General features: G+C 39.4%; 1 protein-coding gene across 1 annotated transcript; it reads right to left on the bottom strand.

Moving 5' to 3' along the window:
- Positions 1-6,859: 6,859 nt before the first annotated feature.
- Positions 6,860-23,577, bottom strand: LOC139742028 (ribosome biogenesis regulatory protein homolog). Its single transcript, XM_071652589.1, has 11 exons — positions 23,362-23,577; positions 19,824-19,896; positions 19,264-19,302; positions 18,504-18,542; positions 16,917-17,018; positions 14,838-14,916; positions 14,003-14,110; positions 11,323-11,435; positions 10,543-10,584; positions 9,217-9,315; positions 6,860-7,196 (listed from the first exon to the last, which is right to left on the bottom strand). The coding sequence occupies exons 1-11, from the start codon at positions 23,532-23,534 to the stop codon at positions 7,032-7,034; spliced, it is 1,032 nt and encodes a 343-aa protein (XP_071508690.1). The 5' UTR covers positions 23,535-23,577; the 3' UTR covers positions 6,860-7,031.
- Between the last annotated feature and the right edge of the window lie 57 nt (positions 23,578-23,634).

Below are 23,634 nucleotides of genomic sequence, written 5' to 3'. Positions count from 1 at the left end.
AAAGTCTCTTAAACGAACACGAAAACATGAAATGCTATGATGCTTACAAAACAATAACTACGACGAAAGAAAATAAGGAAAGAGGCCAAGCATGAACATATCTGTTTAATTGACTGCAGAACATGTTAAATTAGATGGCCAGAAATCAATTTGAATGAACGAGCGCAGCATGTAATCACGTGACTATATCATTATGAATTTATGAATAAACGGATAGTGGAATGGTACTTGTCTTATATATGGATTTCAGTTGAAAAAGTGTTATTTAGAATAAGGTTAGAGGTAATGTGAATGTTTCAAAATAAATTTGAATGAAGAGATTAATATGACATTGAACTACCATGTCATCTAGGCGAAATTTTTGCTAAATTTAATTCAACATTAAAGAATTCGATTAAAAGAGGTGCGATATTGGCCCGGATGCAGGGCCCTTGACAGGTATAGCCCCAAGGTATTCCCACCCCATATGAATTCATTGTTTTTAGGTGAAAAGAGTCATGTATGCCTATTTTCCTTGGCATTGGAATCAACAGCTGAGATACGTAAAACACAAACCCACCCAGTTAAGGGGCCCCCAGCCGGTAGCTGGAAAGTGCTCCCGTATTATTCTATTCTAAGTGAAAAGAATCACTGCTGTAATTTCTTTTGCAATGGAAGTAGTACTCAAGGAGGTATCAAAAACACCGAAACTAGTTATATAGCTGTACGGGGCCCCACGGAGTGTTCCTAAAGTGTCCCCACATGTAATTCCACTATCAAGATCTGCATCCCGATCTATTCAATCTGTCAGATCGGGAGAGAGCGGCAAAAGTGTACGGGGACCGGGAGCATCGTCGCAGCAGCGTTTGGGTGATGGGTTGGATCTGGCAATTTTACAGATCGGGAAGAAATTTTGAACTGGTTCAAAATTTCTTCCTCATCTCCCCGTCAAGATTGACCTATTTTGAATGGTAGCTCAAACGGGGAGAGAGCAGTGACAGTGTAAATACCGCGGGATGAGCGTAACAATTCCAGGTTTTTCTGACCGTAGTAACAGCGGCACAAGAACGGGAAATATAGTCTAAACTAGACACCGACGACATGGTCCCGCTGCTGCGCCGCTTTCTTGATCAAAGCACGACCTTCCCGCTTTAACGACGCTCTCACTAAGTTCTCTACTCTCATATAAAATCAAGGCCTGTTCCTACGACGCTTCATTCCTGCTTCGATAACGCTGTTGGCCGCTTTAGCTACGCTGTTCCTACGCTTTCCCAGACTCAATTATGCACGTCTTCCACTCTCGCCGCTCTAAAATCGAATGTAGCCGATACGCTGGAAAATGTTTGCCAGAACAGCAAAACTGATGATGATGAGGAGGACGCGTTGTCGTTGTCGCGAAAATGAAGACGAAGGAGCGCATATTTAAGAAGAAGAGATGCAAACAATAAAGAGAATAAAGCAAAACACATTGGAGCTACTGTACGGGACCCCGTGCAGGATAAAATATCTGACTTTGGTATTTTGATATCCCATGGATACTACTCCCATTGCAAAAGAAATTAGCCGTGACCCTTTTCGGCTAAATGAAACCAATATATATATATATATATATATATATATATATATATATTTATATATATATATATATGTGTGTGTGTGTGTGTGTGTGTGTGTGTGTGTGTGTGTGAATGTGTGTGTGTGTAGGGGGCACTTTAGGGCTACTGTCTGGGGCCCCGTACAGGATAAAATAACTGGCTTTAGTGTTTTGGATATCTCTGATGAGTAGTACTTCCGATTGCATAAGAAAGTAGCCGTGAGCCTTTTCAGCTGAATAAAATCAATGTGTGTGTGTGGGGGGGGGGGAGGGGGAGGGGGTAAGGGTGCAATTTGGGGCTACTGTCTGGGGCTACTGTCTGGGGCCCCATGCAGGATAAAATAACTGGCTTTGGTATTTTGGATTTCTCTGATGGGTACTAATTCCATTGCAAAAGAAATTAGCCGTGACCCTTTTTCAGCTGAATGAAACTATTGTGTGAGTATGTGTGTTGGGGGGGGGGGGGCACTTTGGAGCTACTGTCTGTGGCCCCGTACAGGACAAAATAACTGGCTTTGGTGTTTTGTATGTCTCTGATGGGTACTACTTCCATTGCAAATGAAATTAGCCGTTACTCTTATCAGCTGAATAAAGTAAATGTGTGAGTGTGTGTATGTACGTAGGGCTTGTAGGGGGTGGGGCACTTTGGGGCTACTGTCTGGGGCCCCGTGCAGGATAAAATAGCTGGCTTTGGTGTTTTGGATATCTCTGATTGGTGCTCCTTCCATTGCAAAAGAAATTAGCCGTGACTCTTTTTAACTGAATAAAATCAATGTTTGTGTGTGTTTGTACGTAGGCCTATGGGGGTGGGGCCCTTTGGGGCTACTGTCTAGGGCCCCGTACAGGATAAAATAGCTGGCATTGGTGTTTTGCATATCTCTGATGGGAACTACTTCCATTGCAAAAGAAATTAGCCGTGACCCTTTTCAGCTGAATAACACCATATTTGTGGGGCCCTTTGGGGCTACTGTCTGGGGCCCCGTACAGGATAAAATAGCTGGCATTGCTGTTTTCATGATAAGTACACCCAAAGGAACAATATCCACCAACTTTTGTCCGTGACCCCCTTCGGCTGAATAAATCCATTTTTCGGGGTCCCTTTTTGTGGTCCCTAGGCTTACGGTACAGGATGTGACTTGCCAGCAATTCATTTTATTGACCCTTGGCCACATCCTTACATGATGAGACCATCAAAAAGTGTGACCCTTTTCAGCTGAATAAATGCTCTGGGCCCCCGGTCTATTGTCAGTATATGCAGCGAAGCGTATGCGCACATCGGTAATCAATGATCGACTCCAGTTGAGACTTTTCGGTCACAATTCGTTTTGAGGATTCTCAAATACACGTATATAACCGACCCAGCACCAACCTTCCCAGTCAAGGTTCATATCAAAGCTGTACAGTTTATAAAATTACAAAAATGTCCGAACACAACAATGACGTTAGAAATAAAGCCTCTTCATTTCTCAATTTCCTATAAAGGACCCATTCTTTGGCAATATTGTTTAAGAGAGCAAGTACTTGTGCGATATGAGCATTTTCGATCGACCTTTAACCCTTACCCTTTGACCCAATGGCAAACAAGTCTTCAAATAATCCCTAACTGGTAACATCCATTTTCATGTCAATACTTTGAACTTTTTCTTTTTCTATTAATGTGGGGAAAATTGTGACATTAAAACATTCTCACTTGACCTTTAACCCAATGACAAACATCTTTCCCTACATCAGAATCATTGTGTAATGCATGTAATACCTAATTTGACTCAGTTTATGCATTAAGTGATCTCCAAGGTATGGGGAAAACAGTGTAATTGAAGCAAGAAATAGAATTTTAGCATTTTAACCTAACCTTTGACCCTTGACCTTTAACCTCACGACCCTAAAATACAAAGGAAATCATTTGGGGTCAGCAGGCCTACATGTATATAATCTAAATGTCATGAGGATATCTTGAGCCATTTCTGAGATGTGAAGAAAATTCTAGCATTTTTATTTGACCTTTGACCATTCACCCTCATGGCCAAAAACATTCCTAGAAAATTTCTAGCAAGTAATAAATGTATTCACTAAGTTTCAAGAAAAACAACACAAAACAAAAACTTCAGTCGTTGCATAGATATGGGGGGATAAAGTAAAAGTTAAAGAATTTGACCTTGACCTTCGACCTTGAGTATGTGCCTCAAAAGTTGATAGGCATAACTTCGTCCACTCACACATACATAAGCCAAGTTTCATTGGGACACCTCAAATGGTTTTTAAGCTACGCATTCGTCAAAATTGATTGCAGACGAAAGGACAGATAGAAGGGTGGACAACCTGAAAACTCAATGGCCCGAATTCACGAAGGTGGTACAATCTTTGTCCATGGTTTAAACCATGGACCAAAAACCGTAGTTTTGTATGGAGTGCCAAGTGTAGCATGGCCTATTTTGTGAACAAATCAATCATTCCATCGAGGAAATGACCATTTCATTAACGAAATGATCATTTTTTGTCAACGAAATGTTAAAATTTCATTGAAATGACTGATTTCGTAATGAAATAGACCATGCGACACTTGGCACCCCATACAAAACTAGTCTTTGTCCATGGTTTAACAAAGATTGTTCCACCTTTGTGAATTCGGGCCAATGTCTCGAGCAATACTTAGTGGCGTAGGCACAACACATGTATGAGACAATGTCCCCAGTCTTCTGTTACTGTTCTATTCCCCTGACCTGATCACACAGGAAGTTGAAATGTGGATACGTGTGCATGTACAGTTAGTATCGACATGTATGTTGCACACAATACACCCACCTTTGTACATACCCATTTGAGACATCTGAGCTGTGGTTCTACGAAATAGTATTCCCCTCGTTTTTACGTTCAAGTAGGGAAAAGAGGGGTAAATTTCTTGTACATGTATCCTCCTCTTTTACACATGCCTATAGGATTTGCCTAAAGTACGTAATAAAAAGTTAAAGATCATGATGATTTCTGTTACTGCTCAAGGTGCCTGAAATGGGCAATCTACGTCAGAGAGATACAACATTCATTGCTCTCACTAGAATCGTATTGCCCTCGTCTTCAACTCGGGCAATACAATTCTAGTTCAGACAATAAATGACGTATTCCTCTCAGTAGTGGGACTCAAAGCCCGTCCGTACTATATGTGACCCTGCACCACAAAACACACAAAAAGTCGCCAGACATGAAATTTTAGTTAAGAGCATATTCTGAAAGAGCAGATTTTAAGCTTTAAAATGATGTATTACTCAAATCAAATTGACTCTCCTAACCTATCTACATATTGGAAAGAAAGCACACACTCAGGAAAAGTGTGAACTGAGAAAAAAAAAGACTCTGAAGTACGGTGTCTATTCAAGCGCTAAATCTTTACCAAGCCGTGCTGGTTGTGTGATGAATGAGACTGAAAACAGGATGTAAACCGCCGGAGTAACAACAATGAATGGATTATCAGATTAAACTGAAATTAAGCATTCCTTATCAACACATTCTGTCCTTAATTAATGCCAACTTTCAAAGTATTACCATCATCCTTTCAAAAGTTATAGGAGCTGAAAGTGAAAAGTGTGTACAAGGTTTTTAAGAAATGTAAAGGGGACTCTAAAGAAACACTTGATCACACTATTATGCCAAAAGTGTTTGAGATACACTGCTAAAAAACACACTTTCCTGAAAATTGTATGATCCTAAATTTTAGCATAATGTAGAAGAAGACTTGCTCTTTCAGAAAATATGAAAAAGTCAAGATCGGCTCGGTTGACCCATGTCACCAAATTTCAGTCCTCACACAAAATCAGTGTGTGCGACTTTTTGTTCGTTTTGTGATGCACGGTCACATATTAATATCACATTTTATCAGTAGTCTTCTTTCCTGTTTTAATTTGGCCACATCCGAAAGGATGTGCACAGCCAGTATACAGATCCATTCATTTTCACATAACTTTAACACATTGGTAATGTGATTTGAGACACACACACACACACACACACACACACACACACACACACACACACACACACACACACACAAAACAACAACAACAACAACACACAAACACTTTTTAGAACTGCCCATCCAAATAAATTTGCTGTAATCTTGGATATATTACAATATTTATTGTAACTTCAAGCAATAGCTAGCCCTCCACCCCCATTCAAAGTATGCTCCTTGTCTGTTACTCCTGAATGTAGACTTTTGAAGAAAAAAAAGAAGAGGCAATTGAGGTAGCATACAATGTTTGTCAGTATTCCAAGTGGATTTCAGCCCCAAGCATAAGATGTCATTATGTTCTTACATCTAGGAGTTAAAAAGGATCAAAGTGCATCAGACTGGATATATGGCGACTGTTTACAAAATATTTTCTCGGCTTTTACATTTGTTGGCAATGAATCTACACATATTTGGATTAAATGGATGATATAGCTTGGTGAGACACGGCTTCAGTTTTCCTTCTCTCTCTCTCTCTCTCTCTCTCTCTCTCTCTCTGATGAAAGAACACAAATCTACTTATGAAATATGAAAGAGCATACAGATCTAAAATGAAATCACCGTTTATTTGATGAAAATCGGTTCTGAAATGGCCGAGATATCCAAAAACAAAGTGGTCCTAATAAAAGTTGGGGCCCAACTTTTATACGATGCTATACTATCCCTTCAAAGGTTTTTGATATACATTGTAGGAGAGCAATTTGGCGAGATGTATAAATATAGATCATAATTTCAATAGTGACTGTAACATGAAGACATCATATTTGGACATATGGGGGAAATTTAGATGATGCCAGTAAGAATAGCATGGAAGTTGCCATCATACAAACTGGTGTTTACACCACTTTGTATGTATGATGACATCAGAACAGTTTTGTGGTGTGATGTATTGCTGATTCACTATCTACAATGAAGACATTCATCACAAATGCCTACCACTTAAACCAGTGTATATGTGGACATTTATCATTGTCTCCCACATCCTATAAATCAGCACTAGTATTTTAGAGAATAAACAAAATCATCAAAATCCCCCCCCCAATAAAAAAAATGCATCAAAATCATAATCAGGCGATGAATTTGCAAAATTTTACATGACAACAGTGACGTCCCACAATGACCTCAACACAAAAAGTCACCAGAAGCATGATAACTGATGACAGTGTCCACTCTCTCACTAAAGATGGGTCCCATCTGTGTGATCCGTTGGAAGCTCTATCGGAAGAGAAGTAATGTCATTCAAACAGCTTTCATATATAAGGTCTTGTCATTGAATGGATGTCATTCATAGAAGTCAGGAATTCTTGGTCGCCGCCTGCAGGTCCAATAAGCAAAAGCACTTCTGGTGTTGCCTCAGAAGAGTTAAGGCATAACAGATAGAGCTTCTTGGAGATGGTGTATTAAAGTCAGTCACGATGCCAACAATACGAGTTTCGACTGGTGTGACAATGGGTTTGATCATCGCTTCTTGCCCCGTTTGCCTCCTTTGGTCCTTTTCCTGCCGGCCGTCTTCGGCAGGGCTTTCCGGGATCCCTTCTCCTTTCCACGCTTGCCCCCTTTCTTGCCTGTCCGCCTCTCTGCAGCAGCCCCTTCCTGCTCCTCCCGGATCTGTCTGTTGACCGCCTGGAGGGTATGCAGTGAGGGAAAAGGTGGGCACAATTCAGAGTCAGTTATTCACTTTATACTCATTTCCCCTTAAATATGTACCAATAACGTAACAAGGTAGTCATATTAAACGCCAAGGGCCCCCACTTTTTGAGAGCGCCCATCACAACATTCTTCAATAACTGCTGGTTTAAAATGAAATCAACACAATAGATTAAGATGTGTAGAACTGAGGTCTTTACAGCATATGATTTATCCATAAGCAATCAAAAGAACAAACAACACTTATTTGAATACAACATACAAATTGATTGTATTTTAAAGCAGGGACTGCTTCAAAATACGCAACATTAGTCCAGAGTACATCTTTTGAGTCTCCATTTATCGCCTGTATTCCAAAGCAATTAAACTTTGCTCTATGAAATTATGACACCATTGCATTTGAGAGTTTGACATACATCAGCATACATTGTATCTGCATGTAGACAGACGAATGTGAAAAGAAATCAACCTTGAAATTCAGTATCATGATGGTAGCCATTTTGTGGAATATCAATAATTACAAAGTCCATCTTATCATTATGAAAGGAAAAGTTCCCAGACCTGCTATGCTACTTGTTGCATGTCTGAGACATGAATAGAGGCTGACAAAAAGACTTTTGTGTGGTGATGGCAATCGCCAATAAATGCAGAAGATTCTTTACGAGCACAAAGATTTTGAACATGGGGACAAACACTTTGTTAAAAAGGCATCTAATAGATAATACTGCTATGTCATGTAAGGAGGATTTTCCCCATTAACTCTTTACATGTATGTGCCACGTTCGCACGCCTGACTCAGTCGAAGGCGTGCCAACTTCGCATATTCTGCTCACACGCAAAACCCGCACAAACCGATCAATAAATCGCCAAATGCCACAGCACAATGAAAGGGTTTCTCGTGGTTCCATTCCTGTCACTTGAAAGCTCGCATTTCAAGTGGTGATTGAATATCAGGCAGTGTTCCTTACTCGATTTGTGAGCAAATTCTAACTTTCGGTCACTGTTTTGTAGGCAAAAGTAATGGCTCAACAATTATGCATTTACTGGTCATTTGAAAGAAAAATACTCATAGATCTGTCATACAATTTACATCAAACCAAAGCTTAGCATTTTCTCTTCAACTTTGCTCATTACATATTGAGGGTCACAGAAATCTCTAAGTTACATAAGCCCTTTTTACACTTGTGTATCTTGACCCCCTACTTTCTCTGACCCAGGACTATTGTTAGTCCCGTACCATTTTTTTCAGCTTTTTACACTTGCCAATAAATCCCGTACTAAGCTCTTGTCCTGGACTAAGGAGAAAATTGACCTTTTTACACTCGTATTTCTTAGTCCCGTACTTTTCAAACCACATGAATATTCATGATTACGCTGTGCGCTGTACAAGTACACGCACACACCGGCAGCAATTGATTACCTCGTTTCTGATTGGTCAGTGGGGGTCGGACTTCATCTCTGTCGCTTAGCCCCAGATTATTTTTTCGTTCTGTTTACACTCGCTTGCTTGGCATCGCAATTGAGGTGCTAACCCTGCTATTTTGCAGGGCCAGATAGTACGGGATTATTGGTGGGGCTAGCCCACTTTGGCAAAAACAAGTGTAAACAGAAAGTGGGCTAAGGAAAGTCCGGTACCAACGGTGGGGCTAAGGTGGGGCAACGGTGGGGCTAAGCCCCCCCCCCCCCCCCCCCCCCCTTAGCCCCACCGTTGGTATGGGACTAAGCAAAAATTCACAAGTGTAAAAAGCCCTACAGATTTGAAACACAGGATGTTTTCCCAAATTAGGACGACATTGCTGTCTCAGAATAATGTGGCACACAGGGGGTTTACACCATGGCACATAAAGAGTTAATGATCCAAAGAGATCCACGACTGGCAAAGGAAATTAACCCGTTCCCTATGGCTTGGGAACCTGGTGGCCTGTGTACTAAGTTTGTGGGGATTTCCGAATTCAGTACGGAGTGGGTTAAGGGAAACACAGAATGAGAATCTCACCTTGGTTACATTCATCTCTGGCTTGCCTCTCATCAGACCAGCTATAACATCCTTCTGGAGATCTTGTTCCTTCTTCAGTGAACCCATCACAGGGTCAAACTGAAGCCATGAATAGACAAAGTAAATTAATGGATGTATTTAAATGCTCCTCTTTTAACTACACTCTGTAACTACATAAACTTGAAAGTCAAAACAACTGAACTAAAAGGAAAAATCACAGAACCTGGACCCCAAAATATGAACATCATTTATCAGTTCTATACAAACAGCAGTGTTGATTGCTATCCCTGAAATCAAATACTGTAAAAAGAGGAATGTTTCCGTGCATTTAAACTTCGCGAATTTCGCGAACGCGAAGATTCGCAAAATTAATATGCATGCGAAAGTTCTTTTTTACAATATATGCATTGAATGCAAGTGGCAGTTCACAAAAATTTCATGCCGCAAAAAAAGGCCTTCTGCTCCAATTCGTGAAAAATTCATGCCACGAATTCATGTTTTACAATACACAACATGCTTTAACTGAGAAATGGGAGATTGGACTTTGCTTGTTTGTTTTAATAGCAACCGACTGCAATGTTTGTGAATTTTATGGGGCTCTATCTAATCATAAAAAAAACAGCTATAAAACATTCACTGGTCTCATAAAGTGACCTTGATAATTCTCTGCCTTGGCAATCATATTACTGGCTTCAACCAATGTCACAAACGGACACACATGACAGAAATATGGACTCGACCATACAACTCCTCATACCTGTCAACAATAGAATTACGGTGTTGAGAGATGAAAGAGTTTCGTGCAGACAAAAATACAACCATTTTGTATCCACAAGTTGGCTGAATCAGGAAGAGAAGCTACAGTAGAGTGAGTCAGGACTGTACACACATGATGGCCAGTGTTCAAATATGAACTATTGGTTCCTATCTCACTAATACTACTATTAAAACTGCCCCCCCCCCCCCCCCGGGGGGGGGGGGGGGGGGGCAGAAAAAGAGTAGCGTCAATTAGACTCATATCATTTGGATATTCAGCAATATCTTTCTTTTAGCATCCATCCTGGCAAATGCCCCAGCAGGGTTGGCTTCTTAAGTCTTTACGTAAGAAAGTATTGTAAAGAAAGCATCGGTCATACTACTGTTGTTGTTTTGTTTTTTGTTGTTTTTAAGAGCTGGAGAAAACAAAAACACAACAGAAGGTTTGTGTATACAACTTGTGTGAAAAAAAGGACACAATCTATCAAAGAAGGGGTGGGAGGGGCTAGAGGAGCAGTGTGTACAAAAACGTACACCAAGGTAAAAGGAAGATGTTGTCGATATGCTTACCTTTCTTCTTTTTCCAAGATTTTTCACGTCAGGTTCTTTAGGCTATTAACAAAGAAAGTTACATAATGTATCAAAGCTTGTTCATTGTGTGATTTTAAATGGATCCTAACAATTGACCACTGAATAGATTCTCATTCCATTTCTTTCTAAACAGAAAATCATCAGGGCACTTCCATGAATACTTTTTGCACATTAACATCAATATTTCTACCATTCAATACTGTACACACATACAAGTGACAAGTAATGTGATAATTGTGATAGCAAGTTATTTGTGTGATAACACAAGCCGTGGAAATGATTGTTACAGCCCCAAACACCAATATGTGGTCACATTCATCATTACATCTCAACTGACATTTCTATCTTTTATGTAGCCTAGAAGTAAAAAAAAAACCTGTCTAATAATGGGTTTGAGTATTCAAATAAACTGACTATGAGGAAACAAATCAAGTATTTCACAACAAACATTCCTTTCAGCTCTGAAACAAAAACAGATTCAGACAGCTACTTCACTCAATATAAGTGTGAAATTGCTTTGGCAATCACAAAAGTGTGACATCCCTACTTCTTGCAAACATCATCTCAGTGCCAGACACTTCAATTCAGCATTCAAATCACCCACAAATTAAATTCAGCCAGATTACTGGCAAGCATGTCTGCTTATAATGCCAACAACAACAAATATTATAGTTCAGAGTTGAAATTATACAAGGCACAGGAGCATGAGAAAATGTAAGGGGAAAAATCATAACTAATGTTTTGACTTTAGGTACCTACCAGTTTGTTTTCAAATTTGCCTATTGATGCTGTTGAATGTTTAGACAGATGAATCGCCTTGTTTATTTGAGACTTTGAGGGGTTCTCTGTCGGCGTCAGCCCAACTCCAGGAACTGTGAAAATAAGGATCAAAATCACAAATACAGACAAAGAAACAAATGAAAAAACTAGAAATGTCGCTATGGCGACTGATGCCTCTGCCATAATGAATGATTCTCCCAGTAGGTGTACAGTACAATGTCTTCACAATGTGTGATGACAGTTTCACATAACTGGCAAAATATCGAAATAACAGGTTTGTCAGAAATATCTTGAATGTTCACTTTCCACGAACTGGGTTTGCTATAATTGTCTATTAAAGAGTGCAGGTACACATATTTGGGGAAGTGAAAATTTTTACTTGATTTCTGACCGACCTTATTATAAGTTTATATGCATTGAGTATAGTTTCCAAGGTATGAAGAAAGAGTAATTACAGTACAAAATACAAATATCTTTTTTTTTTTCATTTAAACCTGACCTTTGACCCTTAACCTTTGACCTTTGACCTTTTGGCTGGGAATTTCCAAGAGAATCTCCATTAAGTAATACATTAAATTTTAAAACTAATAATGCAATCATTGCATAATTAGTATATGAGGGAAATAGTAACATTTTGAGGAGTTTACCTTGACCTTTGACCTCCTGACTATTGACCCATGACCCCTAAATTCCCTAGATAATCCCTGCCAGTCAGTACATGCATATGTACCAAGTTCCATGAAGATACATTGAACCATTTGCCAGAAAAGTGATATTGCAACATTTTCACCTAACCTTTGACCATTTGACCTTTGACCTTATGACATGAAACTCTCTCTGGAGAATCTTTACGCAGTAGTACATGTCTACACTAAGTTTCAAGAAAATAACTGCGGGCATTGCATAGATATGGGGGAAATAGCAACATTTTTAGCATTTGACCTTGACCTTTTGACCTTTGACCTCTTGCCAATGTCACTAAAATCTACTCAACTAATTGTCCCATCATACATCATCCTTGGACCAAGTTTGGTGAAAGCTGCTTCATCCAGTTTTGAGTTATCACGTAAACAGATAAATTTTAGGATTTGACCTTGATCTCTGACCTTTGACCTCTGTCCGATTTCACTGAAAAACTAATCAAGTAATTGTCCCATCATACATCATCCTCCAACAAAGTTTGGTGAAATGTGCTCCATCCAGTCTTGAGTTATCGCGTAAACGGATATAATTTCATGATTTGACCTTGACCTTTGACCTTTGACCTGTAGCCAATTTCACCCAAAATCTAATCAAATCATTGCCCCATCATACTTCATACTTGGACCAAGTTTGGTAACATTCCAGTAAATATTACTCAAGTTATCGCGTAAACGAAAGCGGACGGACGTACGGACGTACAGACGTACGGACGTACGTACGGACGGACGGACGGACGGACAACCCGAAAACATAATGCCTCCGGCACCACTTCGTGGCGGAGGCATAAAAACTTGCTTCTCTTTTAGCCATCATATGAGAAAATCTTTATTACAGTAATCAAATTTCACAAGTCCATGGATGTGTGACAAGAACTTTGCTAAATGCTCATCATTCTAAGGCTGTCATCTTGAGCTAAGGATTGGGTCATTTCTGGTCGAGACCCTCATATCTCGCATTACAAATTCTGGTATGAAAGGCATTCATAATCAAACTGTACCTCTTAGTTTCTGACTGTTGCCAGATACAGTTGTGGGGGAGTTTCTGCATCTTGGCATGATATTGAACTATGAAATGAAAATGAAATTTCCTCCATTATGCACATCAGTGAGGTACAACTGATGTTGGTCAAAGGACCCTTGGCAAGGCCTTAGGAAAAAAAAAAAAATCATTTCTCCCTCTCACCTAAATTACCCTTTGGGGCAAGGAAGCCACGCCCCCCCCCCCTTTAATAACAGCACAGCCGTAATTGGCACGACCACAAATGTCTGTTTTGGTACTTTTGAGCTATTTTCAATATTACGGTTTCAAAGTATTGACTGTTTTCCTGTTTCTCTCTACTTGAATCATTTTCCCATCGACACCTTGTCTACAAATAGTGGATAACATTTTCCTACTATCAAGGATAAAATTATGTAAGAAACAATGTTTTGTTTTGTTTTTTTTGTTTTGTTTTGTTTTTGAGTATATTAACCATCTAACAAACTAAATGGCATATCTGACATAATTTTGCAAAAAAAAAAAATGTATCTTGTCAAACAATCTCCATGAATCTTGAGCTGGGATTTGACAAAACAAAGTACTAGATGCTGTTATGCACACTCGAAAGGGCATGATCTGTGCTGAGCTGTAATTTGGTATTCAAAACAATGTGACAATGTAGTTGACATATTGTCAAATTATTTGAATCAAAATGGGAATAATGCTGAATTACGATTTAGATCACTAGAAAAGCTTAAATTTGGACAGATGAAAAGGAATGTCTGAATGCATCCGAAATCTAAAAATCTGAAAAAGGTAATAACATGAAACTCGCTGGCTTGCCAAATCATGCTCCAGCAATAGGCAAGAGGTTGTTCATTTCACTTTCCCACCAGTGAGTTTTAGTTGCCGAGGGCAGGCAGGGAGGCGGCTTTTGTACATGTTCTGGTATGTTTTGCTCAGGGTGTGTCATCATTACCTTTCCCCTTTCTCTGTCTCGCAATGTTCCTGAGTCTCTGGAGCTCATTTTTGGCAACCCTCTCCTGCTTGGCTTTCTTCTTCTTGCCAAACTGATCTTCATAGGGATCTTCAACACACAAGACGAGAAGGGTTAAACATATCAAGACTGGTAAACATGGTCTACATAGGCCTGATGGAAGAACATGGATACATAACATGATTGATCTGAATGAATGAGACAGCTTCAAAAACAGATCAGCTACCAAAGATATTGCTTGCAAAGGGCACAGATTTATACTGAGATTGTATAACAGAGCTCTTGCTCCTATTTTAATTTGAAAAAGTAGATTTAATTTGGAAAAGAAATTCTATGTGAATTAAGGAAACTTAGTGCTTTCTGAAAATTACTTTCATGTGACATTCCCAATTGTTAGAAATAGGACATTTCTAAGTATGAGAAATGTTTATGTGATAAAATAAAGCTTCTGAAATTCCAATAGATATGTATGAAAACAATAATTGAGTACTTGGTAACAGCAACTTGCTACTCAGTTTGGATAAAATGAGTCACATTTGCCTCCTAATATTACTTCTTTTTTTTTTTTTTTTTTTTTTTGGGGGGGGGGGGGGTATCAGACATCCTATCAAATCATAAAAGCTTTCAAAAGATAACTTCTTCACTACAAAGATTGGATATGGTGCAGTTAATGATGCAATAGGTACAAGTATCATCTGATACAATGTATTAAAATCAATATCAATTAATTGACATGTTGGCTAGTTAGAAAAATTAGGAACTTTATTTCAGAGCTCTCATCCACCAAAGGTTGGGGTTAAAGGTTGCTGAAATTTACCTGCATTGTCTGGCACCTCTAGCAGCCAGTCACGTTTCAGGTCATTCTTACTCTTGTAACCATAGCGGGGGATCCATTTCTACACAGGGCAGGCAATGCAAAATGAAAGAAAAATCATGTGTACAAATGATAGACAGACTGGGAATCTCGGAGATATATATACACAGACATAGTCAGATAAGAGAAATAGAGACATAATCTCTTATTCTCTTTGACAAGCTTCCAACTGTAATATATATGAATTATCTTTTTTTTTTTTAATGTTTAGTATTCTCTATTTGGTCTTTGTCAGTCCACACTGAAGAAATGACAATAGTAACATGATCTGATAAACATGTGACTGTACGATACTTGCATACTATACCTCACATTCTGCCCTTGGCCAATACAAAAAAAAACTAGAAATGTCGCTTTGGCGACTGGTATGCCTCCGCCATAATGCATGATTTTCCCAATAGGTCTAGATAGTACATGTGGACAATGTGTGATTACATTTTCACAAAATTGGCAAAATATTGAAATGACAAGTTTGTCACAAATGTGTTGAATGTTCACCTTCCTTGACCTAGGTTTAATTGGATGAATAGGAGAGCATGTAACTAGGGATTTAAGGACTTTAACTCGACTTTGACCCATTCATACATTTAGGCATTGAGTAATTTTCAAGGTACAGGTGTGGAGAAAAAGTGCAATTTCTGAATTGAATAGTAAATTGTTACCATTTTCATCTGGCCCTTGACCCTAAAATTCATAAGATAATCACTTTCAGGTAGAACATGCATAATATGTACTAAGTTTCAAGATAACTTGAGCCACTTCCGAGATATGGAGGAAAAAGTTAGTTCAGCACTTTCACTTGATCTTTGACCTTTTGACCTTTGAGGCAAAAAAAGAAGAAAAAAAAACTTTCCAGAGAATTTCTATTAGGTTACACATGTATGCATGTATACACCAAGTGTAAAAAAAAAATAACCCTGCTGGCATTGCATGATAGGAGGGAAATAGTAAAATTTTGAAGTGTTGCACTTGACCTTTGACCCCTGACCTTTGACCTCATGAACCCTACATTCTCTAGATAATCACTTCCAGTCAGTATATGTATATACTATGTTCCATGAAGATACCTTGAACAATTTTCCAAGGTATGGAGAAAAAAAAGAAGTTTTAATATTTTTACTTGACCTTTTGACCTTTGACCTCATGACCCAAAATTTTACCAGAGAATCTTAATTGGGTAATACATGTATACACTAAGTTTCAAGAGAATATCTTCAGGCATTCAATAGATATGGTGGAAATAGTGAAATTTTATGTATTTGACCCTGACCTTTTGACCTTTGACCTTTGACCTCATGACCCAAACTTTCACCAGAGAATCTTAATTGGGTAATACATGTATACACTAAGTTTCAAGAAAATATCTTCAGGCATTCAATAGATGTGGTGGAAATAGTGAAATTTTATGTATTTGATCTTGACCTTTTGACCTTTGACCTTGAGCATGTGCACCCAAAAGTTGATAGGCACAACTTCACCCCCTAATACACATACATGCCAAGTTTCATTAGGATACCTCAACAGGTTTTGATAGTTACCTTGTCCACAAAATTCATTACGGACGGACGGAAGGACGGACGGACGGACGGAAGGAAAAAAGATCAAAAGAATACGAAAGAAAAATGTTAATACTGCAAACGTAATGTTGAGATACAGCTGGACACATGCTCCTCTTTGTACAGTGCACTCCCGTTATAACGAAATTCTGGTTACAACAAAGTAAAAATTCAGGCCGCAGGAGTATCCACTCTATGTATTTTTATTGCTTATTCGTTCGGTTATAATGAAATTTCGATATAACGAAAGAAAACCGCCGGTCCCAAGGACTTCGTTATAATGGGAGTTCACTGTACAATGTATACCACATAGCATATGACCCTTCCATGTTTCATTTTGTGTGGAGGGATTTTTTTTTTCTTTGTACTCTACATTTCAAATTATGAATGGTGAGCTGTTGTCTGATCCAGAGTTGTACCATGGATGTAAAACGAACATGTACAGTAGCTCCACGGTTGTACTAACCTGTTCTTCATCATCCCATATTTTTCCAGGCTTTCTCCTCTTCTGGATGCCCTTCACCTTGGCGTACTGCTCCCACTTTGTGGCTGGCCTCTTCTTTGGTACCTGCCGACAAATGACAAGCTTCAGAATGAATTTCACGAGGGACAGGTCATACTTTCACAGCTAGGGCACCACAGAACCACATGCCCATACAGGTGGACTGGGACAACTATTTACATGGCTCCCTGATGAGCAAATTATGTAGATGGGCACTTGCCCTAATGAGCAGTTGGGCGAGAGGGAGGAAAATGTTGTGCAATGATGTAACAGAATAAACCTGGCAAGCAAAACAAAGGATACTGTCATCTGTGACAAAGTTTAGAGAGTATTTTTGAGAGGACTGTCTGGAGATTTCCTCTCTTAATAGTGCCATATCAAAGATTGGTTAAGAATTAGAGGTGAATTCAAGACATGACGGGAATGTAGATAAATATCATCTCATCTGAGATAAGATTTTGCACATTTGATTCTACTACTTATATGCTGAAAGCCAACAAGAACAATGTATTGACTTGGACAAGATTGCATACATTACTTTTTAGTATTCTGCATAAGAGCCATCATATGTGACCGTGCACCTCAAAACGAACATAAAGTCGCACACACTGATTTTGCGTGAGGACTGAAAATAAGTGAAATGGGTCAACCTAGCCGAACTTGACTTTTTCACATTTTCTGAAAGAGCGGATCTTCTTTAACATTATGCTAAAATTTGGTACCATAAAACGGGTAGGAAAGTGTGGTTTTTTTAGCACTTTATCTCGAACATTTTTGGTAGAATAGTGTGATTAGGTGTGTCTGTAGAATCCCTTTTTCATTTCTAAAAAAAAACCTTGTCCACACTCTTCACTTTCAACTCTAATAACTTTTGAAAGGACAGGGATACTGCTTTGGAAGTTTGCATTAATTATGGACAGAATGTGTTAATGAGGCAGGCTTAATTTCAGTTTAATTTGATAATCCCTTCATTGTTGTTATTCTGGTGGTTTACTTCCTGTTTTTTATTTTGTCCCATTCATCGCACAGCCAGCACGGTTTGGTAAAGATTAAGCGCTTGAATAGACACTGTACTTCAGAGCCCCTTTTCTCAGTTCACACTTTTCCTGAGTTTGTGCTTTCTTTCTAATATTTAGATAGGTTAGGAGAGTCCATTTGATTTGAGTTATACATCATTTTAAAGCTTAAAGTCTGCTCTTTCAGGATATGGTCTTAAGTAAAAATTCTTGTCTGGCAACTTTTTGTTTGTTTTGAGGTGCAGGGTCACATATATACAGTGTTCACCAAATAAAAAAAAACAACAAACAAGTAAGCGTTTATTTGCGATTATTGACTGAAAATGTTTACTCTTACTTTAATCATATTTTAATTGATTGATTACCTCTCTGCCGCTTTCTCCAGTCATCCAATTACTACCAATGTACTGAAACACAATTTATCTATCTATCTATCCATCCATCTATCTATCTATCTACATTGTATCCATCCATCTATTCAATTACTGAGTATCACACCAGGGTGAGACCTACAGTGTTTGCATTTTGTACTTACATGTTTCTCTCTAGGAAGTACTGTGGTGGGTTCTGGGAGCTGTGGTGTGCAACAGAAAACAACAAGTAATAATGAAATATAAATTCACTTCTGTGCACTGTTTCATATCAAAAAGAAAAAAGATGTTAGGACAGCAATTCTTGCTTCCCATAGCAACAGCCAATCAGAAAGCTGGATTCTTGTCATTACAATGACAATTGCTATTCCAGCAAGAGTTGCAATCATATCAACTTTTTATGAAATGGGGCCCTCGTTTCAACCACAAACCATTGCCATATCTGATATCATAATGTGTAGACATACAATGTACAATGTAAACTTGCATTTCAGTAATGTATACCATTATACTATCAGTCAAAGCACAACACAGGAAAGAATATGAAGGGGGAGGGGGGACTCTACTCATCATCTTTCATGAATGGTACACTTGTACATACATGTAAAGCAACACATTTTCTTTACAAAGACAGAGCTTCTAAAGAAATCTCTTGAGTTATTGATACTGTCTGTTAGCAGTGATTGTTGATCACAAACACATTTTAAATTACAAATTGGAATTTGCAGGTCACCACTGGGCAGGGTTCCATAGAATAGATCACTTTTTAGTCTACACATAAATTCAATTCAAATAGTATGAGTTCTTACAGTACACTATGTATACATCACTTTACAAACAAACAGATCAATACATAAGAAATCAATAAACAAATAATGGGACTACATTTGTACAATATTGTACCAAAACATCAAGTCAACCCACCTTAACTGTGATTGCCTCGTCCACACGTTGCACAGGGAGCTACATGTATTTAATAGTAATGAGAAGAAAATAAAAAAATAGGAGAATCTTTCAAAACTGCACTTGTTACAAGCTACAAAAGTAAGATCTCTGACTGACTTTTCTACACATTCCTATAAATATAGTATTCACACCAAAGTGTGTATGTACACTAGTGGTATAAATTGTCTGACTTTGTATACTAAATCATACAGTGTGTTCTACTGCTCTTGTACTAAAACATTGTTGCCACATGGATTTGATATTACAGCATTCGGGAGACAATTGTAGGTTTCTTTAAATCTACACACAAGCCACAACTCATTGGATTGTTTGTCTTTTCCTCTTTCTCTTCCTTCAAATACCTTGGTAAATATTGAGTTAAGGGACAAAGAGTGGGAAAGATTGGTATTGTAGGCTTTGTCTTTACCTGCATTACTATGCCATTCTACTGTACAGTATCTTGCATCTATAATCTGACAAGAACAATCAACTGAGCTCTGAAAGAAAGACCTACAGTACAAGTAAGGTAAATTTCGTACCTTCCATAAATCATTGAATAGAAGTTGTGTCCCATCTCTTGCCAGCGACGCCAGGTACTCTTCTTTCTTGGTTCTGCAAAAACAGAAAGATCTCGTCACTAGAACTAAATCCATTCCTTACAGAGAACTGGCTTTAAAAAAAAAAAAATGTATTCCATCAAATGGCAAGACCGTATCTTGAGAGAAAGGGTTTAACCCCCCCCCCCCCCCCCCCCCAGCAGGTGGTCTTGAATCTGTACCACATGCACATTCCCAATTTTGGGAAAAAGGGGTAAGTTACAAACATTTTAGGGGCTCATTTTGGGAAGAAATCCAGAAAAATCATTGAAATAAGGGGTCTATTACACCTGTATCCTAAATTTTTCCGGTACAATGTACATGTGTAACTGAATAATCCTGAAATAGGGTCCCGATTGGGTAAGTTTCGAATCCCCCCCCCCAAAAAAAAAAAAAAAAAAAAAAAAAAAAAATCAAATAGGGGTACTGTAATGGTAGTGTGGCTTCGTGACGTTTCCTCCAATTCTCTAGAATGGGCTTACTGCGTATGTTCTGCTGCAAAGCATGCTGGACTGGCTTCCTTTTTGCAGCCCTTCCGGGGGAAAAAAAAAAAAAAAACTGTATCGGGGCTTTGATACCTTCCCTCCCAACAAACCTTTGATAGGACAGGGGTCAAACTTGCACATTTTCCATCTAAAGGGGGTACAACGTACATACGGTACATATAACTCTAAGAATCTGGAGCATTCAATGTACGACATGAATGTGTATCGTGGACTGTCTGACTACAGGGGGTGGGGTGGGGGGGGGGGGGTTACACAAACATTGTCAATAGGCATGATTCTCCTCCTGACAGGGAGTGAAAAATAGTGATTCGCACTTGTACCACACACTAGCTGCATTGTGTTTGTATTCTTCCATTTCTCTTGTGAGTGACAGCCTTTTGAAAATATGACTCATATGACAATTAATATCGTTATTTAAATTAGGGTTTACCGTGTACATATTGTACATTAAAATGCCTACACAATATGCACTGCCATTGGATGCCGCAGTGGCAAGTTGCGAAAATTTCATGCTGCGGGAAAGGCCGTCGGCTCCAATTCGCGAAATTTTCATGCCGCGAATATATCGTGTTTTACAGTAATTCATAAACCAGCATTTCATATTTCATGCACAGATCAAATGCTTTTGCCGGTTTATTTACTGGAACTTAAAACTTTACTAGGGTTGAACAGATAGTTAGGGTCATGCAACAACAAAAATTTTTTTCCATGTAACGTTAGACAATTTAGGCGTGTTTTATATGGTAGATCATCACTACTTGTAAGTTGTAGTTGTACATCATGACACGCATGGCAAATATTACACCAGTATGCAAATGGCAGTCCTTGTGGTTTGCTTGAAGCTTGAAGTGGTAATCCCTTTTGCAGCTCACTCTGGAAGCTATACCGGGATGATGTGCATGTGTGCAGTCAAAGGCTGACAGTGATTAGGAAAGTATATTCACAATAAATAGTGTGAAGTGCAAGTAAAAACATGACCGGGCTTACAGGAGCCTGAATCCAGGGGGAGGCTGCATGCTTCTAATGATGGGGACAGCAGCTTCCTGGTAAGTAGCTGGGGAGGGTGTAGTAACAGCTACGTAAGATAGTTTGTTCCAGATTCTGACGGTGCGTGGGTAAAAAGAATACTTAAAGGCATCTACATTTGCGTCCGGAATGGTGAGTTTTAGGGAGTGGTCTCGTCTACCAATGAATAAGGCTGGGGTAATGGTTGGTGGGAGAGGAATGTCTAAGAGGTTGTGGCATATTTTGAAGAACATGGTTGCTTGTGCACAGAGTCTACGAGTATGGAGGAGGTCCCATCCCAGGTTTGACACGAGCTGCGATGAAGATGTGCTCTTCCTATAATCACGATGAGTGAAGCAGACAGCAGTTTTTTGAACTCTCTCCAGATCTTCAATACTCATGGTCGTGTGAAGATTCCAGGCTTCAGCACCACATTCTGAGGTCGTACAAGGGCTTTTATAGGCTCTGTTTTTTTATTTCTTGGGAACATGGTGATAAAGTACTCCTAAGAAGGCCAAGAGTGTGATTTGCTTTATGCCGGATCTGTTGGCGTGGCGGTTCCAACGTAAGTCGTGTGATATTGTAATGCCAAGGTATTTATAATGGTCAACTCTCGGGATACTTTCACCAACAAGTTGATACATGTGTGTGCTGGGTTCCCTTTTCTTGGTTATTGTAAGGACAGCACATTTCTTTATGTTGAAGCCCATGAGCCATTTTTGGGACCAGTTTGACAGTGTGTCAAGATCTTCTTGGAGGATGTTGTGATCTGTTTGAGTCCTGACTTCTCGATATACCACTCCATCATCAGCGAAGAAGCGTGTGGTGGACTTGATGTTTGTATGAATATCGTTGATATACAGCAAGAAAAGTGCAGGGCCAATGACAGATCCCTGTGGGACACCAGAAGTGACTTCTTTCCAGGAGGAAGGAGACCCATTCACCACTACTGCCTGTTGTCTGTTTGAGAGGAGAGCCATGATCCAGTGTAGGGTGTCCCCCCTGATTCCGTAATAGTTGAGCTTTGTTTGTAAGTGATGGTGCGGTACCCGATCGAACGCTTTCTGGAAGTCTAGAAAGATTATGTCGGTTTGGTCTTTCAGATGTAGGGTGTGGGCCCAGTCATGAGTGGCTGAAATGAGTTGAGTTATTGTAGAGAAGAGCTTCTGGCGAAAGCCATGTTGATTGTTGAAGAGGATATTGTTGGAAGAGATGTGTTTTGAGATATGACTAAGTAAGATATGTTCCATTATCTTTGAACAGATGCACGTCAGTGAGATTGGCCTGTAGTCTGAAGGATCTGATCGCTCAACGGATTTGAAGATGGGTGTAACTAAGGCCTACCTCCACTGATGTGGGACTACACCTGTGTTGTAGCTTTGCTGGAAGATGAAGGAAAGGGCCGGAGCAATCTCGGTTGCAACTATCTTCAGCAGTCGTGGCGGAACTTCATCAGGCCCACATGCTTTAGATGGATCCAATTGAAGAAGTTGCTTTTCCACGCCTGGCCTGTGAACATGGAGATGGCCAATGTCCTCATATGGGGAAGGTTCCAACATGGCTGCATGATTTGCTGTTACCTTGGTAAACACTGACTGGAAGTAGGAGTTAAGCAACTCAGCTTTCTCTTGGGCACTGGTGCAGAGCTTCCCTTGGCTGTACATGGAAGGAACCCCTATCACGTTGCCTATGTTCTCCGTATGAAGAGAGTGAACGTATGACCAGAAAGACTTCGGATTTTCGAGGAGATTGTTACCGACAACACGGTTCACTCCAAGTATTCTGTGGTACAGTGTATACAACTGTATAGTACACTGTAATAGTGCAGTAATATACATACATCTGTAATGTACATGGTAGTGTGGGTTGCTACAGGCTACAGCTGATATCAGTGTTTGATGATACACGTATCTAACAATAGTAACATTAAACAGTTTGTGTACAGAAGTCAGTCAACATGCAATGCTTACCCATAAGCCTTCAAGTTCAGTGTATTAGGATCTACTGCCAATAGATTCCCAACGTCTATGTTGAGTTCTATATCACGACTGACATCAATAGACTTGAATTTTTTCTGTTCCTCCGCTGCATTCTTCAGTACTTTTTCGACAAGTTCGTTCGTGGAAGAACTGATGGCTTCCATGATGGCTCACAGGAGCGCTAGCGCAAGGTAAGGGACGGTGGTAATACCAAAGATCGTACACCCAATACAGCCAAAGATTGTACACACTTGTACGATCTTT

This window comes from Diadema antillarum, unplaced genomic scaffold (assembly GCF_040938485.1).
Source record: "Diadema antillarum isolate AM-2024a unplaced genomic scaffold, OU_Dant_1.0 seq00000973_RagTag, whole genome shotgun sequence".
Lineage (NCBI taxonomy): Eukaryota > Metazoa > Echinodermata > Echinoidea > Diadematoida > Diadematidae > Diadema > Diadema antillarum.
Note: the sequence above shows the minus strand (reverse complement) of the source record. Positions and strands in the feature narration are given on the sequence as shown.

What these genes read in the sequence shown, in the direction of transcription:
- LOC139742028 (XM_071652589.1), bottom strand. Translation starts at nt 23,534, where the DNA reads ATGGAAGCCATCAGTTCTTCCACGAACGAACTTGTCGAAAAAGTACTG. An exon ending in TATGGGATGATGAAGAACAG is followed by an intron (nt 14,917 to 16,916) that starts GTTAGTACAACC and finishes TGCCCTGTGTAG; the next exon opens with AAATGGATCCCCCGCTATGG. An exon ending in AGAGGTGCCAGACAATGCAG is followed by an intron (nt 14,111 to 14,837) that starts GTAAATTTCAGC and finishes TGTGTGTTGAAG; the next exon opens with ATCCCTATGAAGATCAGTTT.